At 44.2% G+C, this 15,906-nt stretch overlaps 1 protein-coding gene across 2 annotated transcripts in view; it reads right to left on the reverse strand.

Moving 5' to 3' along the window:
- Nucleotides 1-3,123: 3,123 nt before the first annotated feature.
- The window catches only part of PSTPIP2 (proline-serine-threonine phosphatase interacting protein 2), an 81,911-nt gene continuing 69,128 nt past the window's right edge, over nt 3,124-15,906 (reverse strand). For both annotated transcript variants that reach the window (XM_066602608.1, XM_066602609.1), the window contains exons 9-15: nt 11,686-11,765; nt 10,549-10,647; nt 10,224-10,320; nt 8,476-8,533; nt 6,180-6,214; nt 4,071-4,125; nt 3,124-3,247 (exon numbers count right to left, since the gene is read on the reverse strand). In XM_066602608.1, the coding sequence (XP_066458705.1) occupies nt 4,079-4,125; nt 6,180-6,214; nt 8,476-8,533; nt 10,224-10,320; nt 10,549-10,647; nt 11,686-11,765 (416 nt within the window). In that variant the 3' untranslated portion in view covers nt 3,124-3,247; nt 4,071-4,078. The remainder of the gene's footprint in view (nt 3,248-4,070; nt 4,126-6,179; nt 6,215-8,475; nt 8,534-10,223; nt 10,321-10,548; nt 10,648-11,685; nt 11,766-15,906) is intronic.

Raw genomic sequence — 15,906 nt, forward strand, 5'->3', positions numbered from 1 at the left:
TGGAATACTGTGTCCAGTTCTGGGCACCGCATTTTAAAAAAGACATCGACAAACTGGAGCAAGTTCAGAGAAAAGTTACCAAGATGGTGAGCGGTCTGCAAATCATGTCCTATGAAGAACGGTTAAAGGATCTTGGAATGGTTAGCTTGCAAAAAAGAAGGCTGAGAGGAAACTTAATAGCTGTCTATAAATATCTGAAGGGCTGTCACAGTGCAGAGAGATCAGCCCTATTATAATTTGCACAAGAAAAGACTAGAAGCAATGGGATGAAACTGAAAGGGAGGAGACACAAATTAGATATTAGAAAAAACTTTCTGACAGTGAGGGTGATCAATGAGTGGGACAGGTTACCACGGGAGGTGGGGAGTTCTCCTTCAATGGAAGTATTCAAACAAAGGCTGGACAAATAACTGTCTGGGATGATTTAGTGAATCCTGCTCTGAGCAGAGGGTTGGACTTGATGACCCTGGAGGCCCCTTCCAACTCTACCATTCTATGATTCTATGTCCCCCTCTCCCTTCTCTTCTCCTGTAACATATATAAAGGTTTCCATCATGTGTCCCCACTCTTCCGATTCTTCCCCATGTAATATATATATATATATATATATATATATATATAATGTGTTTCCATCATGTCTCCCTCTCCCTTATCTGCTCCTGTAACCTATATAACTGTTTCCATCATGTCCTCCCTCTCATTTCTCTCCTCCTGTAACCTATATAAAAATGTTTTTTATCATTGAGGTCTGACTAAGGAAGAGTAGAGGGGGATTATTACCTCACGTGATCTAGACTCTATGCTTCTCTTAACACATCCCAGAATTGTGTTTGCCTTTTTGGCTGCTGCATCACATTGTTGACTCATGTTCAGTCTATGATCTATTAGTATACCCAAGTCTTTTTTCACATGTGCTGCTGCTTAGCCCAATTCCTCCCATTCTGTATGTGTGTTTTTTAATTTTTATTGCCCAGATGTAGGACAGGTTTCCATCATGTCCCCCTCTCCCTTCATTCCTCCTGTTACATATATAAAGGTTTCCATTATGCCCCCCCCCTTTCCTCATGTAACATATATATGTACAGATTTCTATCATGTCCCCCCCACTCCCTTCTTTCCTCCTGTAACATATATATATATAAAGGTTTCCATCATGTCCTCCTCTCCCTTCTTTCCTCCTGTAACATATCGTCTAAAGGTTTATATCATGTCTTCTCTGTCCCATCTCTCCTCTTGTAATATATAAAAGCTTTGATTTATGTCTCTTGCACATTTGGTGCGAATGTTCAGCGTGTAGACCATAAGATCCCCCCCCTTATAGATTCAACAGATGGCAGACGTGTGCTGTTATTGACATCTGTCACAGGTTTTCAGTATATGGAAATTGGCTTTACATTCTGTATATACATTGGGAAATTTCCCATGTGTAGGCACTATATATAACTCCAAGATGTGACTGAGTGGACTGAGCATCAGTGAGTAGGGGGAAATAAGCAGTGGCTTATCTCCAGTATGGACACTGCTAAAAGTGAGTTTAAAGACCTCCATACATTTATTGCTGGATTGGGATGACTTTTATCTAAAATATAACCACCTTAAAGGGGTTGTTCAGTTGTAAACTATTGATGGTCTGTATTCAGGAAAGCCTGCCAATGGTCCGTTTGTTGGGCAGGTGCGATCGTGAGCTGATTTCTGTAGAAAGCAGACAGCTCTGTTTTCCCTGCAATGGCCATTCTTGTTATTTCAGGCAAAGTTCCCATTGATGTGAATGGCCAGCAATACCAAACCTCCCCATTGCAGTGGGAACAGTGCTGTCTGTAGAAACTAGCTCTGTTTACAAATACACAATCCCAGCGGACAACTGATTGGTGCAGGTTTTGGGCCATGGACCATTGCCAATCTACTATTGCAGACCTATTTTAGGGATATCCCATCAATAAACTATTATTGGACCATCTCTTTAAAGTGATCCTCTTGTTTTAGGACAAAATTCTGCCCCGGGACCAGAGAGGGAGGGGGTGTATATTACCAGCAGTTTTTCTTTTCTGCAATCACTCTGATCCACCGGTTTCGGGTCCCATTTTTCAGCCATTTAAGATTGCCAACGCAAGCTTAAGATTATCAAGTCCCGATGGTACATTGGTAGTAATAGACTACCAATACACTATCTTCTCTGTGATTGGCTACAGCTACTCACATGATGCACAGCGTGCAATAGGTAGTTAGAAAATTACAGCAGCTATCTTGGATAGCTGAAAATGGGATCTGGAACTGGCGGTGGCAAAGAAGGACAACTGCTGGTAATATACCCCTGTCCCAGAACAGACTTTTGGCCCAAAACCAGAGCTCTCTTTAAGCACTCCGCTGTTGATTTGAATGGCCTTTAATTCTGAATATTGTGTCATGCTGTCAGTAATGGAAATCTCTGCATAGTGCCAAAGGGGTTTGTACCCTCTTTAGAGAGAGGCCTTTCATTCCGGAAATAATTGCTGGTCCAAGCTAACAACCTTCATAAAAATACAAGAAGATCAAATTGGTGAAGGTATTTTTTTGTTGCCTTTTTTTAACTTGCTGGACAGAAAACAAGTGTTTAAAATCGGGAGAACATATGAAATCAGGCAAATGGCACAAAACGTGACAGACAATAGAGCAGCGCATTATTTTGTTGCTTCAGTATAGGATACATGCTTATTTCAACAGTAGACAATTTTGGAATGATGCGCTGCCAATCGTTGTCTGACAGTGGTCATTGCATATAGATGGCCAAGTAAAAGCAGTGGTGCGCAATTCGATAGGTAATGGGGGCCAAAGATTTGGCACTAGACTCAGATGGCTGAAAATCACATTCCGCCAGGGCCAGAAGAAGAGATTGGCATAGACATATGCACATATAAGGCTGTGAGAGAACAACCGCATGGTTGGGCTTTGGCTTGGTCCTCATCTTGGGGCATGCAGTTGCGTTCCCTTACTTTCTCCAGGCCGGGGTCTCACAGACCTCTCCATGTTCACAAAATTCATTGAGGCCTGCAAACGGACGTCTTCCTACTTGGAAGAACTTGAGTGTACATCCATAATCTCCCGATGCACGTTTACATCGTGTTTCAGTCCAAGCAAGCAGGAGAATGATGGGACCACAAACATTTTATTGGAGGTCCTACAGCCTCAATATAAATAACTAGCTATAATGTTAACTAAAACATCGGGGTCTTCATCTACCCTCCAATATGAAAACCGTCCAGACTATAACCTAGAAGAGAGAGAATAGGGTTATTTTGTTGTCAAGCTAACACAACAAATGCTTTTTTACAAAGTGGATATAACAGACATTATAAAAAACATTGAGCAATTCCAGGCACAACTGATATTAAAGGGGTTGTATAGCCCTTAAGAACTCCTGACCTAGTCGTAGGATAGCTCATTAGTAGCTGAATGGTGGGAAACCAGTGCCTACGAGTGCAGATGGCTCTGTGCAGTGGTACAACATGGTATCGGAAGCTGTGCTTGCAACACCAAGTCAGGCCACCACAGAATATACAGAGCTATCTTCTTCTTGCTTCATACACTGTGAGATTGGTCTGGTGAGCAGCTAATTGGCCAGGGTCCTGGGTCCCGTGTGTATGTTATGTCTGTGTTATGTCCATGTTCACACGCGTGCAAAAAAACCCCAAAAAACACAAGAAGGCATAACTGTTGCCAGTTTTGTCACAATCTACAGCAAGCAGAGTGTGCAAAAAACCTGCAGTGATTACGGATGCTTAATGTGTATTGCGCATTTTAATCTCATGAACTTTAATGGGAGGTTTTGTTTTTTTTTAACCTGGCCCGTGTAAAAGTTGACCAAACACATAAGATAGAATTTGTTGAATCTCCACTACTCCTGCTTGGATTGGCCAGCGGGCATGCTTAATGTTAGGGATAAGGAGCTGCCAGGCAGACCAGGTACTCTTAATCTTATGTTCAGCTAAGGCATGATGAAGTCCAGTAGACTTGGGGGACAGCCAGGCACCATCTACACACAATGTACTTGAATCTATGGCGAGCATTAGAAATATGGCGCATGTGATACTCACATCAACTGCTATTGATATGCACTGAAACTGCCCACCGTCGCATAAGCTGGATCATCTGATGAGAGGAGAATGAACACATGAAATTAACTCAAAACTTGTATTACATTTTATACAGTACAGTTAATATTGCTCCCACCACAGCCCACAAGGCAGTTTACCCTGAACATAAATGAACTTGGGTATGCCACAATACATGGGTGTACGATGTAAAAGTGCATGGCTAGCCAAAATTGCTGTTCTGGTGTTTGGCACAGCTGGATCACAAGTTCTGTGGGAGATGGAATGGTATCCAGGGGCATAGCTGGCGGAGCAGGTGCGGAATGTGCCCATGGTGCAATGGGGGGTGGTGGGGGTGCTAGACCAGTCTGCAGTAGAAGGAGGCAATCGGCTGATTGCTGCAGCAGGGCAGAGAAAAAGTCAATGAGCTTTGATGGTGTCATGAGCATGGGATCATTTACATATATAAGGGCTGTTGGAGAATCAGAAGGGCCTTTTGATGATGTCATGAGCATGTAATTAGTCACATATGTGCGAGGAGTCAGACTCCAGGTGATCACCGTGGAGGAGGCACGTAGAAGGACACTATCGCTCTGCAGGGGGCACGTAGGAGGACACTATCGCTCTGCAGGGGGCACGTAGAAGGACACTATCGCTCTGCAGGGGGCACGTAGAAGGACACTATCGCTCTGCAGGGGGCACGTAGGAGGACACTATCGCTCTGCAGGGGGCAGGTACAAGGACACTATCGCTCTGCAGGGGGCACGTAGGAGGACACTATCGCTCTGCAAGGGGCACGTAGGAGGACACTATCGCTCTGCAAGGGGCACGTAGGAGGACACTATCGCTCTGCAAGGGGCACGTAGGAGGACACTATCGCTCTGCAAGGGGAACGTAGGAGGACACTATCGCTCTGCAAGGGGAACGTAGGAGGACACTATCGCTCTGCCAGGGGCACGTAGGAGGACACTATCGCTCTGCAAGGGGCACGTAGGAGGACACTATCGCTCTGCAAGGGGCACGTAGGAGGACACTATCGCTCTGCAGGGGGAACGTAGGAGGACACTATCGCTCTGCAGGGGGAACGTAGGAGGACACTATCGCTCTGCAGGGGGAACGTAGGAGGACACTATCGCTCTGCAGGGGGAACGTAGGAGGACACTATCGCTCTGCAGGGGGCACGTAGGAGGACACTATCGCTCTGCAAGGGGCACGTAGGAGGACACTATCGCTCTGCAAGGGGCACGTAGGAGGACACTATCGCTCTGCAGGGGGAACGTAGGAGGACACTATCGCTCTGCAGGGGGAACGTAGGAGGACACTATCGCTCTGCAGGGGGAACGTAGGAGGACACTATCGCTCTGCAGGGGGAACGTAGGAGGACACTATCGCTCTGCAGGGGGAACGTAGGAGGACACTATCGCTCTGGAGGGGGCAAGGAGGACACTATCGCTCTGCAGGGGGCACGTAGGAGGACACTATCGCCCTGGAGGGGGCACATAGGGGACGCTTTTGCTCTGGATGGGGCATGTAGGAGGACACTATCACTCTAACTGTGCTTAATCTGCAGGTAGATCCACAACTCTAACAAATGAAAATTTGTGTCAGAAATCAGTGGCAACTAGCGGATTTTAATTGAAATTTACCCCATGTTAACAGACTTAGAGAACCGGCCCTGCAGCGGAAAGTTACAGATGGAACGCCGCCAACAGCCATGAAAAGTTGCACAGAAGGATCCAAATCTGTATATCCCCATTTGTTATTTCAATGCATAGGTAAGGGGTTATCCAGAGTCCTTACAACTCGGACAACCCCTTTAACCAAGTAATGTTCAATAGATAGTCTCCCTGTTAGGAGAGCCCCTTTTTAATTTTGCCCAAGTCAAACTTCTAAACAATCGGACTACATGTTATTAGTATTCAATGCAGAAATCCAGGGAATTCCAAGGGTTCACTTTTTTTTTCTTGTAACTGTGTATATTTGTAGTAGGATTGTCTTGTGGCTTTATGGCATATCTGCACGTTCCATTATGTCAGTAAGATAAGAGATACAATATAAGAATGGCGTTACTTTGACTATCAAACTGCACAATGCAAATATATGAGTTCTCACCTGGCACCATGCTGGCTGATTGCAGTGGAGCTCGCCTAGACAATACCACACAGGCATTTAGAATGTGCAGCAGCATATAGTAGAAGGAGATCTATGCATGTTTGACACCATACAGCAGGATACCTTGTGTTAAAGGGGTTGTCTGGGACCTATCATCAACAGATGATCAAAGGGGGTCTCCTGCTTGGGATCCCCACAGATGCGCTGATTTCCAGCACTGCTGTCACTACAGACAGCACAGGAAGCACATCTCGCTGACCATAGCGCTGTGGCCAGGTTTGGCACTACAGGCACTGTTGACATTGAATTCTATGCTATGATTAGTGTGACCGGCTCCCTGCACGGTGACAGCAGCGCTGGGAATCGCTGATAGTTGGAGATCCCGAGTGATGGACCCCCACTGATCATCTATGAATGACCTGTCCTGTGAACACGCCACTAATAGAAAAAAATCTAGAAGTCCTGGACAATCCCCATTAAGAGCGCCCACCCACTGGCGTTTGCGATTTTCGTGCGTGAAAAACGCAGCGTTTTTCACGGGTTTTTGGCGCGTTTTCCGCGGCTTTTTCGCGGCTTTTCCATTAATTTCCATTGACATTCATGGGTGCATTAAGAGAAAAATAAGGACACATATGCAACTGACAGTTCCTATGTTAAAAATTGCAACGGACTGAAAAAAAAAACGGAAGTGGACAGGAACACATTCAATTCTAATTGCTCTTGAGAAAAAAACGCAAAACGCAAAGGAAAAAAAATCGCCAGTGGGTGCTCGCCCTAATACTGACGGATTTCAAGCTGTTTAGGTATTATTTTTACAAAAAGTGTTTATATTGTGCAAAAAAATTTAAACAAAATGGAACCCATATAAGGGCTCATGCCCACGACCGTGATGGGCTCCGCAAGCGGAATACCGCAGCGGAGTCCGTCACAGCGCGCCGCCCCCCCCCCCCCCCCCTTAAAACCCCATACTCACCTCCGGATCCGCTGCACAGCTCCCGCATGATGTGCCGGCAGTACAGCGCATGACGCACTGGCAGTGTCATATGAAGCGGGGGGCGGGCGCGTATTCACGCTATACTTCCGCTGTGCTACAAACTGTGCCAGCTTCTATTGACTGCAATAGAAGCTGTCCGTGCATATTCCCCTTGGCAAATAGGATATGCCGCGGGTTATTTCACGCTGCGGAATTCTGCGGAATTCCACAGCGTGAATATTGAGCTATTAGGTTCAATAGAACCTTTTAGCTGCGCTGAAACGCCGCGGATTTCCTGCTTGATTCATGTGGCAGAAATCCGGCTATAAGCATTAGCCCTTAATGTGATGTTGTCACAATTATACTGATCTGCAGAATAGAGGTAACCTAATTCACCACACTGTGAACGCCATGAAGATAAATAACATAAAAACAATGGTGAAATTGCTTTCCCTTCCATTGTCTCCAGCAAAATATATATATATATATATATATATATATATATATATATATATATTCTATACATTACATCTACCTAGAATTTGGTTCCTATAAAAAAAACTAGAGCACACCCCGCAAAATATATTGTACAGCTACTGATTTCAAGTTATTTAGATGTTACCCACTTGGCGTACAGGAGAATGACAAAATGAGATCTGAGGTTACAGAATAATGAAACGCTGACACTGGGGGTATGGGATTATGATATGCCGACAATGGGGGTATGGAATTATAACACGCTGGCACTGGGGGCACAGGATAATAACACAATGGCACTGGGGGCACAAGATAATGACATGCTGGCACTTCGGGCACGGGATTATGACACGCTGGCACTGGGGGCATGGAATTATCACACGCAGGCACTGGGGGCACAGGATTATGACACACTGGCACTGGGGCCATGGAATTATGACACGCTGGCACGGGATTATGACACGCTGGCACTGGGGGTACGGAATTATGACATGCTGGCACCGAGGGCATGGAATTGTGACACGCTGGCACGGGATTATGACACGCTGGCACTGGGGGTACGGAATTATGACATGCTGGCACCGAGGGCATGGAATTGTGACACGCTGGCACGGGATTATGACACGCTGGCACTGGGGGTACGGGATTATGACACGCTGACACTGGGGGTACGGGATTATGATATGCTGGCAGTAGGGGCACAGGATTATGACACGCTAACAGTTGGGGGCACGGGATTATGACACACTGGCACTGGGGGTACAGAATAATGACACGCTGGCAGTTGGCATACAGAACATGAACAGTTGCGCACATAACAGTAAAATGGTACAGCGCTGGTCTCACCTTATCACCGGTGTTGTGCTCCTCACGTTGTTGTAGAAGTTTTCATAGGGTATAGGTGCTGAAATATAAAGCCGATAAAGCTTGAGTGCCGGTAGTCAGAGTACTTGGGGCAGCCGCTAATAACTGCATGATAAACTCTGCCCTTGTCATTGCAGACATAGAGAAGTAACGGTACAGGCCATTTGTGAGATGGGATCATCTGCTACAGAACGTCATGGCTCCTGGTTTATCTGGATATAACCTGGGTCCAGTAGAACAACCTACTAGACGTCGGCTGTCTTTAAAAGCTCTACACTTAGACCAAATGTGTGCTGAAAATCTGGTAAGAACTACTTACAGAGGATCAGGGATGTATTAGAGCAATATAGAACATTTATTATACAGCGACTAAAGGAGTTGTGTAGTTTAGAAACTCCATTTATTGTGTGGGACAGGTTCCTCCTTTAGGATCCTCATCTACTAGCCAGAGCAGATGGTGACTACTAAGCACGTATTTCGCTCTGGAGGACCCCGCACATTGATTCTCTACACGGTCGGCCCATTTATTTCAATAAAAACTATGTAGTCCTTCATTTCCTATGTGTTGGTGCTGCAGGGGGATCGAACACCTGCTGCTGCGTTCTCCAAAGCCAAGAGCTCATTGCCGGGGACCTCAGTTTCAGGACACCTTGTGATCAGTTTATTGTTGAGGACCTTTTTAAGATTAAGCGATCGTCTGTAATGTCCAGATACCCCATAAAAGTGAAGTTTAATCGTTCCTGCACTCTATGGTAATTAATCCTGAATGGTCCGGTGGGCGAGCATGGACCATCTCTGCAGCCTGCAGTGCCCTCCAATCCTCGGCTATTCTCACTGCAATTGATGGGTGATGTGGATATCTCCTACATCATCCAGTCCCATCCAAATCTTGCGTATGCACTACCCAAACACGGAACAACGCTTCCACAAAAGGCAAAAAGAGGCAGTCGAGTCTGCCCACAATAGGAATAGAGAATCTGCATGTGCGCTGGTCCGTGCTTGTGCACTTTTTCTTTTTTTTCCTCCATATTATCAATCCATCACCGTATGGACTTTTTTTTTTTTTGACGAAAAAAAGGAATTGAGGGTTGGCTTTATAGGACCATTCTTTAACCCTCCAGTAGTTTAGGACCAGCTCTGAATTTTTATTTATGCTATCAATCAGAGAGCATATTTGCTCTCTGATTGTCACTTATGGGGATTTTTCCCAGAAATGAAGTGAAGTGATGAGGATTTGCTCATCTAATTACTCCTCTATACCATTTAATCTCACAGATGCTGCAGTCATTGTTGACTGTTTTTCCCCCTTCCATAAGGCTTTAAATATAAAAAAATAAAAAGAACAAAAAAAAAACTACACAAAATTCATATCGCCACACATAACAACCCATACTATAAAATATTACATAATTTATCTAGCACAGTAAATTCTGTAAAAACAATTTAAGGGCTTATTCAGACGAACCTATATTGGCTGGGTATTTACACCGCACGATATACAGTGTCCCTCTCTGCAGGGAGAGGAGGCTGGAAGAATCGGGAGCAGTGCACTGAGCTCCCGCCCCCTGTCCGCCCCTCGGCACTATTTGCAATGAGAGGTGGCGGAGATATATACATTATATCTACCTGAAATTTGGTTCCTATTAAAAAAAAAAACAAAAAAAAACTAGAGCTTGTCTCTCCTGGACGTTTACAGTCTATGGGCAGTGAGGAACTGCATAAACACATACCTGGAGGTTTATCTCCCGTCTTGTGGCCTTCTGTAAAGTGCTCTATATCTTTCTCAATGATACAGCCTTCCAGCGTTTTCCGCACTTCTTCACATATCTGGAGTGGAAAGAGCCGCATGTCAGGAGGTAACATGGGATTGACATGCTACCACAGTTAGGCCAGATTTACACGGGTGAGTGCGATATCTGTCTGAGAAACCCAGACTGATATCGCACTGGTAAGTTTGAAATTTTCCCTGCGATTGCAATGCATTTTGCGAAAAAAACGTATCACATGGCATCTCTGCACATACGATTTTCACACATATCTTCACTATTGACTTACCCCATCAACGACGACACACTGCTGCGACAACTGATTAACGTGCGTCCACACGGCATTCCTGTAATAGTTTATCCTGTCCCACTCCTGGTTCTCAAAGAACTGCAAACCAAGGCGGAACACAGATGTCATAATATGCAGAACACAATACAATACAGATGGAATCTATCGATCTCTCATGAAACGTGGGCATGTCAACTCGCTGGGATCTCAAAGTGATGGCGCATACACAAAATGCACTCTGGAACACAGTATTCTGGTTCAATACTGGCTACACAGGCTTTACATATTACAGTGCAACAAAAATAAACCCTGGCTATCTGGCCAATTACACAAATATTGGCCCTCTCTATCAGGCCTGGCGTCTAGAATTTCACAATCATACAACTAAGCAGGGTGCATCCCTTACCCTATCGTGCAGCACAGCCTTTGCCTTAGGGTGCGTTCACACGCGCGCATAAACGGCGCGTTTTTGCGCCCAATCGTATAAACGTGACCATCTGAGGCGTTGGTTTCCAATGTATTCGTTCGCACGGGCGATTTTACGGCACGTAAAAACGGCAACCCGAAAAAAAGACGGAACATACGCGACCGAAATACGCGCCAACGCATATTCGATGGCCGGAAAGATAGTTTGCAAAGTAGGAACAAACGATAATACGCTTTCTAGCTGTGGTTATGATTGCCGAAAAACGTTCTTTCCGGCGATTAAACGCTGCGCATGTGTGAACCTAAATACGCCTACGCTCGTGTGACCACGCCCTTATAACTCTAATTCTGGAAATAGACTCCTGGCTGGAGCGAGACAGGCTGTGATAAAGCCCTAATGCTGTATGGCAGTGGCATGTGGTATGGTGCACAACAGGGTAAGGGATGTACCCTGTGCAATATTTTAGTGTTTGAAGTTCTGGGCACCAGGCCTGACAGATAGGGACGACAAATGGATTAATAAGTGACCAGACAGCTAGGACTTATTTTTCTTGCACTATAATGGATGAAGTGTTTGCTGTGAAGCACAATAGTGTCAGCATTGGCTGATTATTTTCTCTACAGTGCAAAAGCAGAGTTTCATGATAAGAAGTCTTGTGCAAAGGTGTCCTTATACATGGTATGGCAAGACTATCAATGGTGGTACATTACCATACAAGCCATGATGTGCTCCTTCTGCCACTCTTCCCGTACTTTATCCAGCTGGTTTATATTCTGCTGGTATGTTTTATCTGGAATACATAATGAGACGCCATCTTTATCATCAATCCCATCAGGGTTGTCTGATATGTGAGTTTACTGATCTTGTATATAATAATTGTAAGGTTTTATATGTATTGTTGTGCTTGAGAAAGTCGCGGTTTAGAGCGACGAAACGCGTTGCACTTTTTATTTAAAATACAAACCATATTGGTACTACGGAAGAATTTATTTTTTGAGTCTTCTCTTTTTGAGTGCCGAGCTCTTTTTTCTGCACTTAGTATTATTTCATTTGTAGGCCTTTTCCATGAGAAGGTATGACTTGCCATGCGGCTCACCTGTTTCACCCAGGACGTAAGGGAACGACATATGGATCCTGTTTGGAGTTGATATACGTCTACTGGGACGTGGAGGTGTTGGTGGGTAACCACGTTTGGTTGTCCCACTAATGCCGGGTAAGTCCTATTTCATCTTCATACACGGCTGTATTTAGATTGGTGGAGCGCTGTCCCTAACTTAAGGTTTTCTATCAATCCCATCAGGTCATGAATAGTCAGAAATTGTTGCACAAACAGAAGATCCATATATTAAAGCCTGGGTCCTGAGCGTTCAATCTCGATGCTTGAAAGACAAGGTTACATCACTGCATCGGGGTCTTGGAGGGTTTTTTGGGGAGGGGAGCCCAGCGTGGAATTGTGGATTCCGCAAGTGAGCATGAAAAACAAATGTTTTACCAAGAAGCCTACCATCCAGGGGCGTAACTATAGAGGGTGCAGGGGATGCAGTTGCACCCGGGCCCAGGAACCTTAGGGGGCCCATAAGGCCTCTCCTCTTCATATAGGGACCCCAGTACTATGAATAAAGCATTATAGTTGGGGGCCCTGTTACAGGTTTTGCATTGGGGCCCAGAAGCTTCAAGTTATGTCTCTGTGCAGCATGGTTTAGGTATGGGTACGGGTACAGATACAGATAAAGGGGGGGCCCCAGCTCACGTTTTGCATCAGGGCCCCTGAGCCTTTAGTTACGCCCCTGCTACCATCCCTCTAGTAATCCAGGGACATACACTAATTGGCCACTTCATTAGACACACCGACCCTTTCCCAATTAGAGCTTCTCTGTATGGAAATTAGACACATGACCTTGGATCAGTTTCAGTGTGAATCCACATTAGATGGGAAAATCCAGAGATGTGAGCGACTTCTAACGAGGCCGGGTCATCGGTGCTAGACTAGACGGGATGTCACTGCCGACCGTGTGGGGATTTTTGATGCAGCGGTGTGGAGAGTATACAGAGAATGGCGTGATCGAGGAAAAACATTTAGCAAAAGGGGATCCTGTGGATGGAAACAACTGACCATCAAAAAATGTCAGTGGAGGATGTTGGGTATCACTTTGATGAACAGGCGCGGCACAGTCATGTGGATTGCAGCTGACACAATGCTGGTGCTCCAATGAATGTGTCTGAATGCACAACTTGCCATTCCTTAGCACGGGTGGGCTATAACAGCAGATGACCAGTTCCAGCGCCGTTACTGTCTAAATTGTTGAATCTTGCAAACAACGAATGATAATTCGTTTGCTTTTTGTTCATAAAAATCATTGTTCGCTCGTTCCAACTGGTTACGTGTAAACAGAGATTGTTCAGTCATTCACATTTATGGATAAGGTGAACGACTGAACACTCAAGCAAACAAAACTTAAACGATTTATCTACCCGTATGAAGTGACTGAACCAGTTAAGTCTGTCATTCTTCAATCGTGCAAATGGTTTCTCGCTCTGTGTAAAAGGACCCTAAGGCCCGTGTCACATGGATGCATTTGCGCCGCGTTTTACATACGCAATGAGTAAAATCTATTGATTTTAACCCCTTAATGACATGGCCTATTTTGAGCTTAAGGACCAAACCTTATTTTTCAAATCTGACATCTGTCACTTTCTGTGCTAATAACTTTTGAATGCTTTTACTTATCAAGGTGATTCTGAGATTGTTTTTTCGTGACATATTGTACTTTATGTTAGTGTAAAAATTTCATCAATAAATTTTGTCCTTATTAGGAAAAAAAAATCCAAATTTACTGAAAATTTGGAAAAATTCACAATTTTCAAACTTTGAATTGTTTTCTTTGTAAGATAGAAAGTCAAACACCACAACATAGTTATTAATTAACATTTCCCATAGGCCTACTTTACACAGCAATCATTTTTTAAGTGTTATTTTACTTTTTGCAGACTCCACAAAGTATATAAATTTAGCAGTAATTTTTCACATTTACTAGCGAATTTCAAAATCTAAATTTTTTAAGGACCAATGCAGTTCAGACATAGTTTTGCCGAGCCTGTATATCAGAATCCCCCATGAATTGCCCCATTTTAAAATCAGCACCCTTCAAAGTATTCAAAATGGCATTTAGAAAGTTTATTAACCCTTTAGATGTTTTACAGGAATTAAAGGAAAGTGCATCAAAAATTAGAACAGTTCCTTTTTTCTACTGATTTTCAATATAAAACCTTTTTTTAATATAAAACAGTAGGAGTTAGCAAAGAAACAAAACTTGGAATGTATTACCCAGATTCCGCAGTTTTTAGAAATGCCCCATATGTGGACGTAGCCTGTTGTATGGGCACATGGTAGGTCTCAGAAGGAAAGGAGCGCTTCTTGTCTTTTTGAATGCAGATTTGGCAGGAATAATTTTCAGACCCCATGTAGTGTTTGCAGTGCCCCTGAGGTAGCAGTACATTTGAAACCCCCAATAACTGACCCCATTTTGGAAACTACACCCCTCAGGAAATTTTTTAAGGGGTGTAGTGAGCGGTTTGAACCCACAGATGTTTGAGGAATTTTTTTTAACAGTTTGAGTTCAATACGAAAAAATCCAATTTTCCACATAATGTTTAGCTTTAGGCCCAGATTTTCATTTTTCACCAGTGGCAGAAGGAAAAACGTACCCCATGATGCGTTACCCAGTTGCTCTCGAACACGGAAATGCCCCATATGTGGACGTAGCCTGTTGTATGGGCACATGGCAGGACTCAGAAGGATAGGAGCGCTTCTTGGCTTTTTGAATGCAGGTTTTGCTAGAATAATTTTCAGACCCCATGTAGTGTTTACAGTGCCCCTGAGGTACCAGTGCATTTGAAACCCCCAACAACTGACCCCATTTTGGAAACTACACCCCTCAGGGAATTTTTTAAGGGGTGTAGTGAGCGGTTTGAACCCACAGGTATTTGAGGAATTTTTTTAACAGTTTGAGTTCAATACAAAAAAATCACATTTTTCACATAATGTTCAGCTTTAGGCCCAGATTTATATTTTTTACCAGTGGCAGAAGGAAAAAACGTACCCCATGATGCGTTACCCAGTTGCTCTCGAACACGGAAATGCCCCATATGTGGACGTAGCCTGTTGTATGGGCACATGGCAGGACTCAGAAGGATAGGAGCACTTCTTGGCTTTTTGAATGCAGATTTTGCTGGAATAATTTTCAGACCCCATGTAGTGTTTACAGTGCCCCTGAGGTACCAGTGCATTTGAAACCCCCAACAACTGACCCCATTTTGGAAACTACACCCCTCAGGGAATTTTTTAAGGGGTGTAGTGAGCGGTTTGAACCCACAGGTATTTGAGGAATTTTTTTAACAGTTTGAGTTCAATACAAAAAAATCACATTTTTCACATAATGTTCAGCTTTAGGCCCAGATTTATATTTTTTACCAGTGGCAGAAGGAAAAAACGTACCCCATGATGCGTTACCCAGTTGCTCTCGAACACGGAAATGCCCCATATGTGGACGTAGCCTGTTGTATGGGCACATGGCAGGACTCAGAAGGATAGGAGCGCTTCTTGGCTTTTTGAATGCAGATTTTGCTGGAATAATTTTCAGACCCCATGTAGTGTTTGCAGTGCCCCTGAGGTACCAGTGCATTTGAGACCCCCAACAACTGACCCCATTTTGGAAACTACACCCCTCAGGGAATTTTTTAAGGGGTGTAGTGAGCGGTTTGAACCCACAGGTATTTGAGGAATTTTTTTTAACAATTTGAGTTGAGAACGAAAAATTCACATTTTTCCAATAATGTTCAGCTTTAGGCCCAGATTTTCATTTTTCACCAGGGGCAGAAGGAGAAAACATAGTCCATAATGCATTACCCAATTACTCTCGAGCACGGAAATG

The sequence above is a fragment of the Eleutherodactylus coqui genome, chromosome 5 (genome assembly GCF_035609145.1).
Source record: "Eleutherodactylus coqui strain aEleCoq1 chromosome 5, aEleCoq1.hap1, whole genome shotgun sequence".
NCBI classification, from domain to species: Eukaryota; Metazoa; Chordata; class Amphibia; order Anura; family Eleutherodactylidae; genus Eleutherodactylus; species Eleutherodactylus coqui.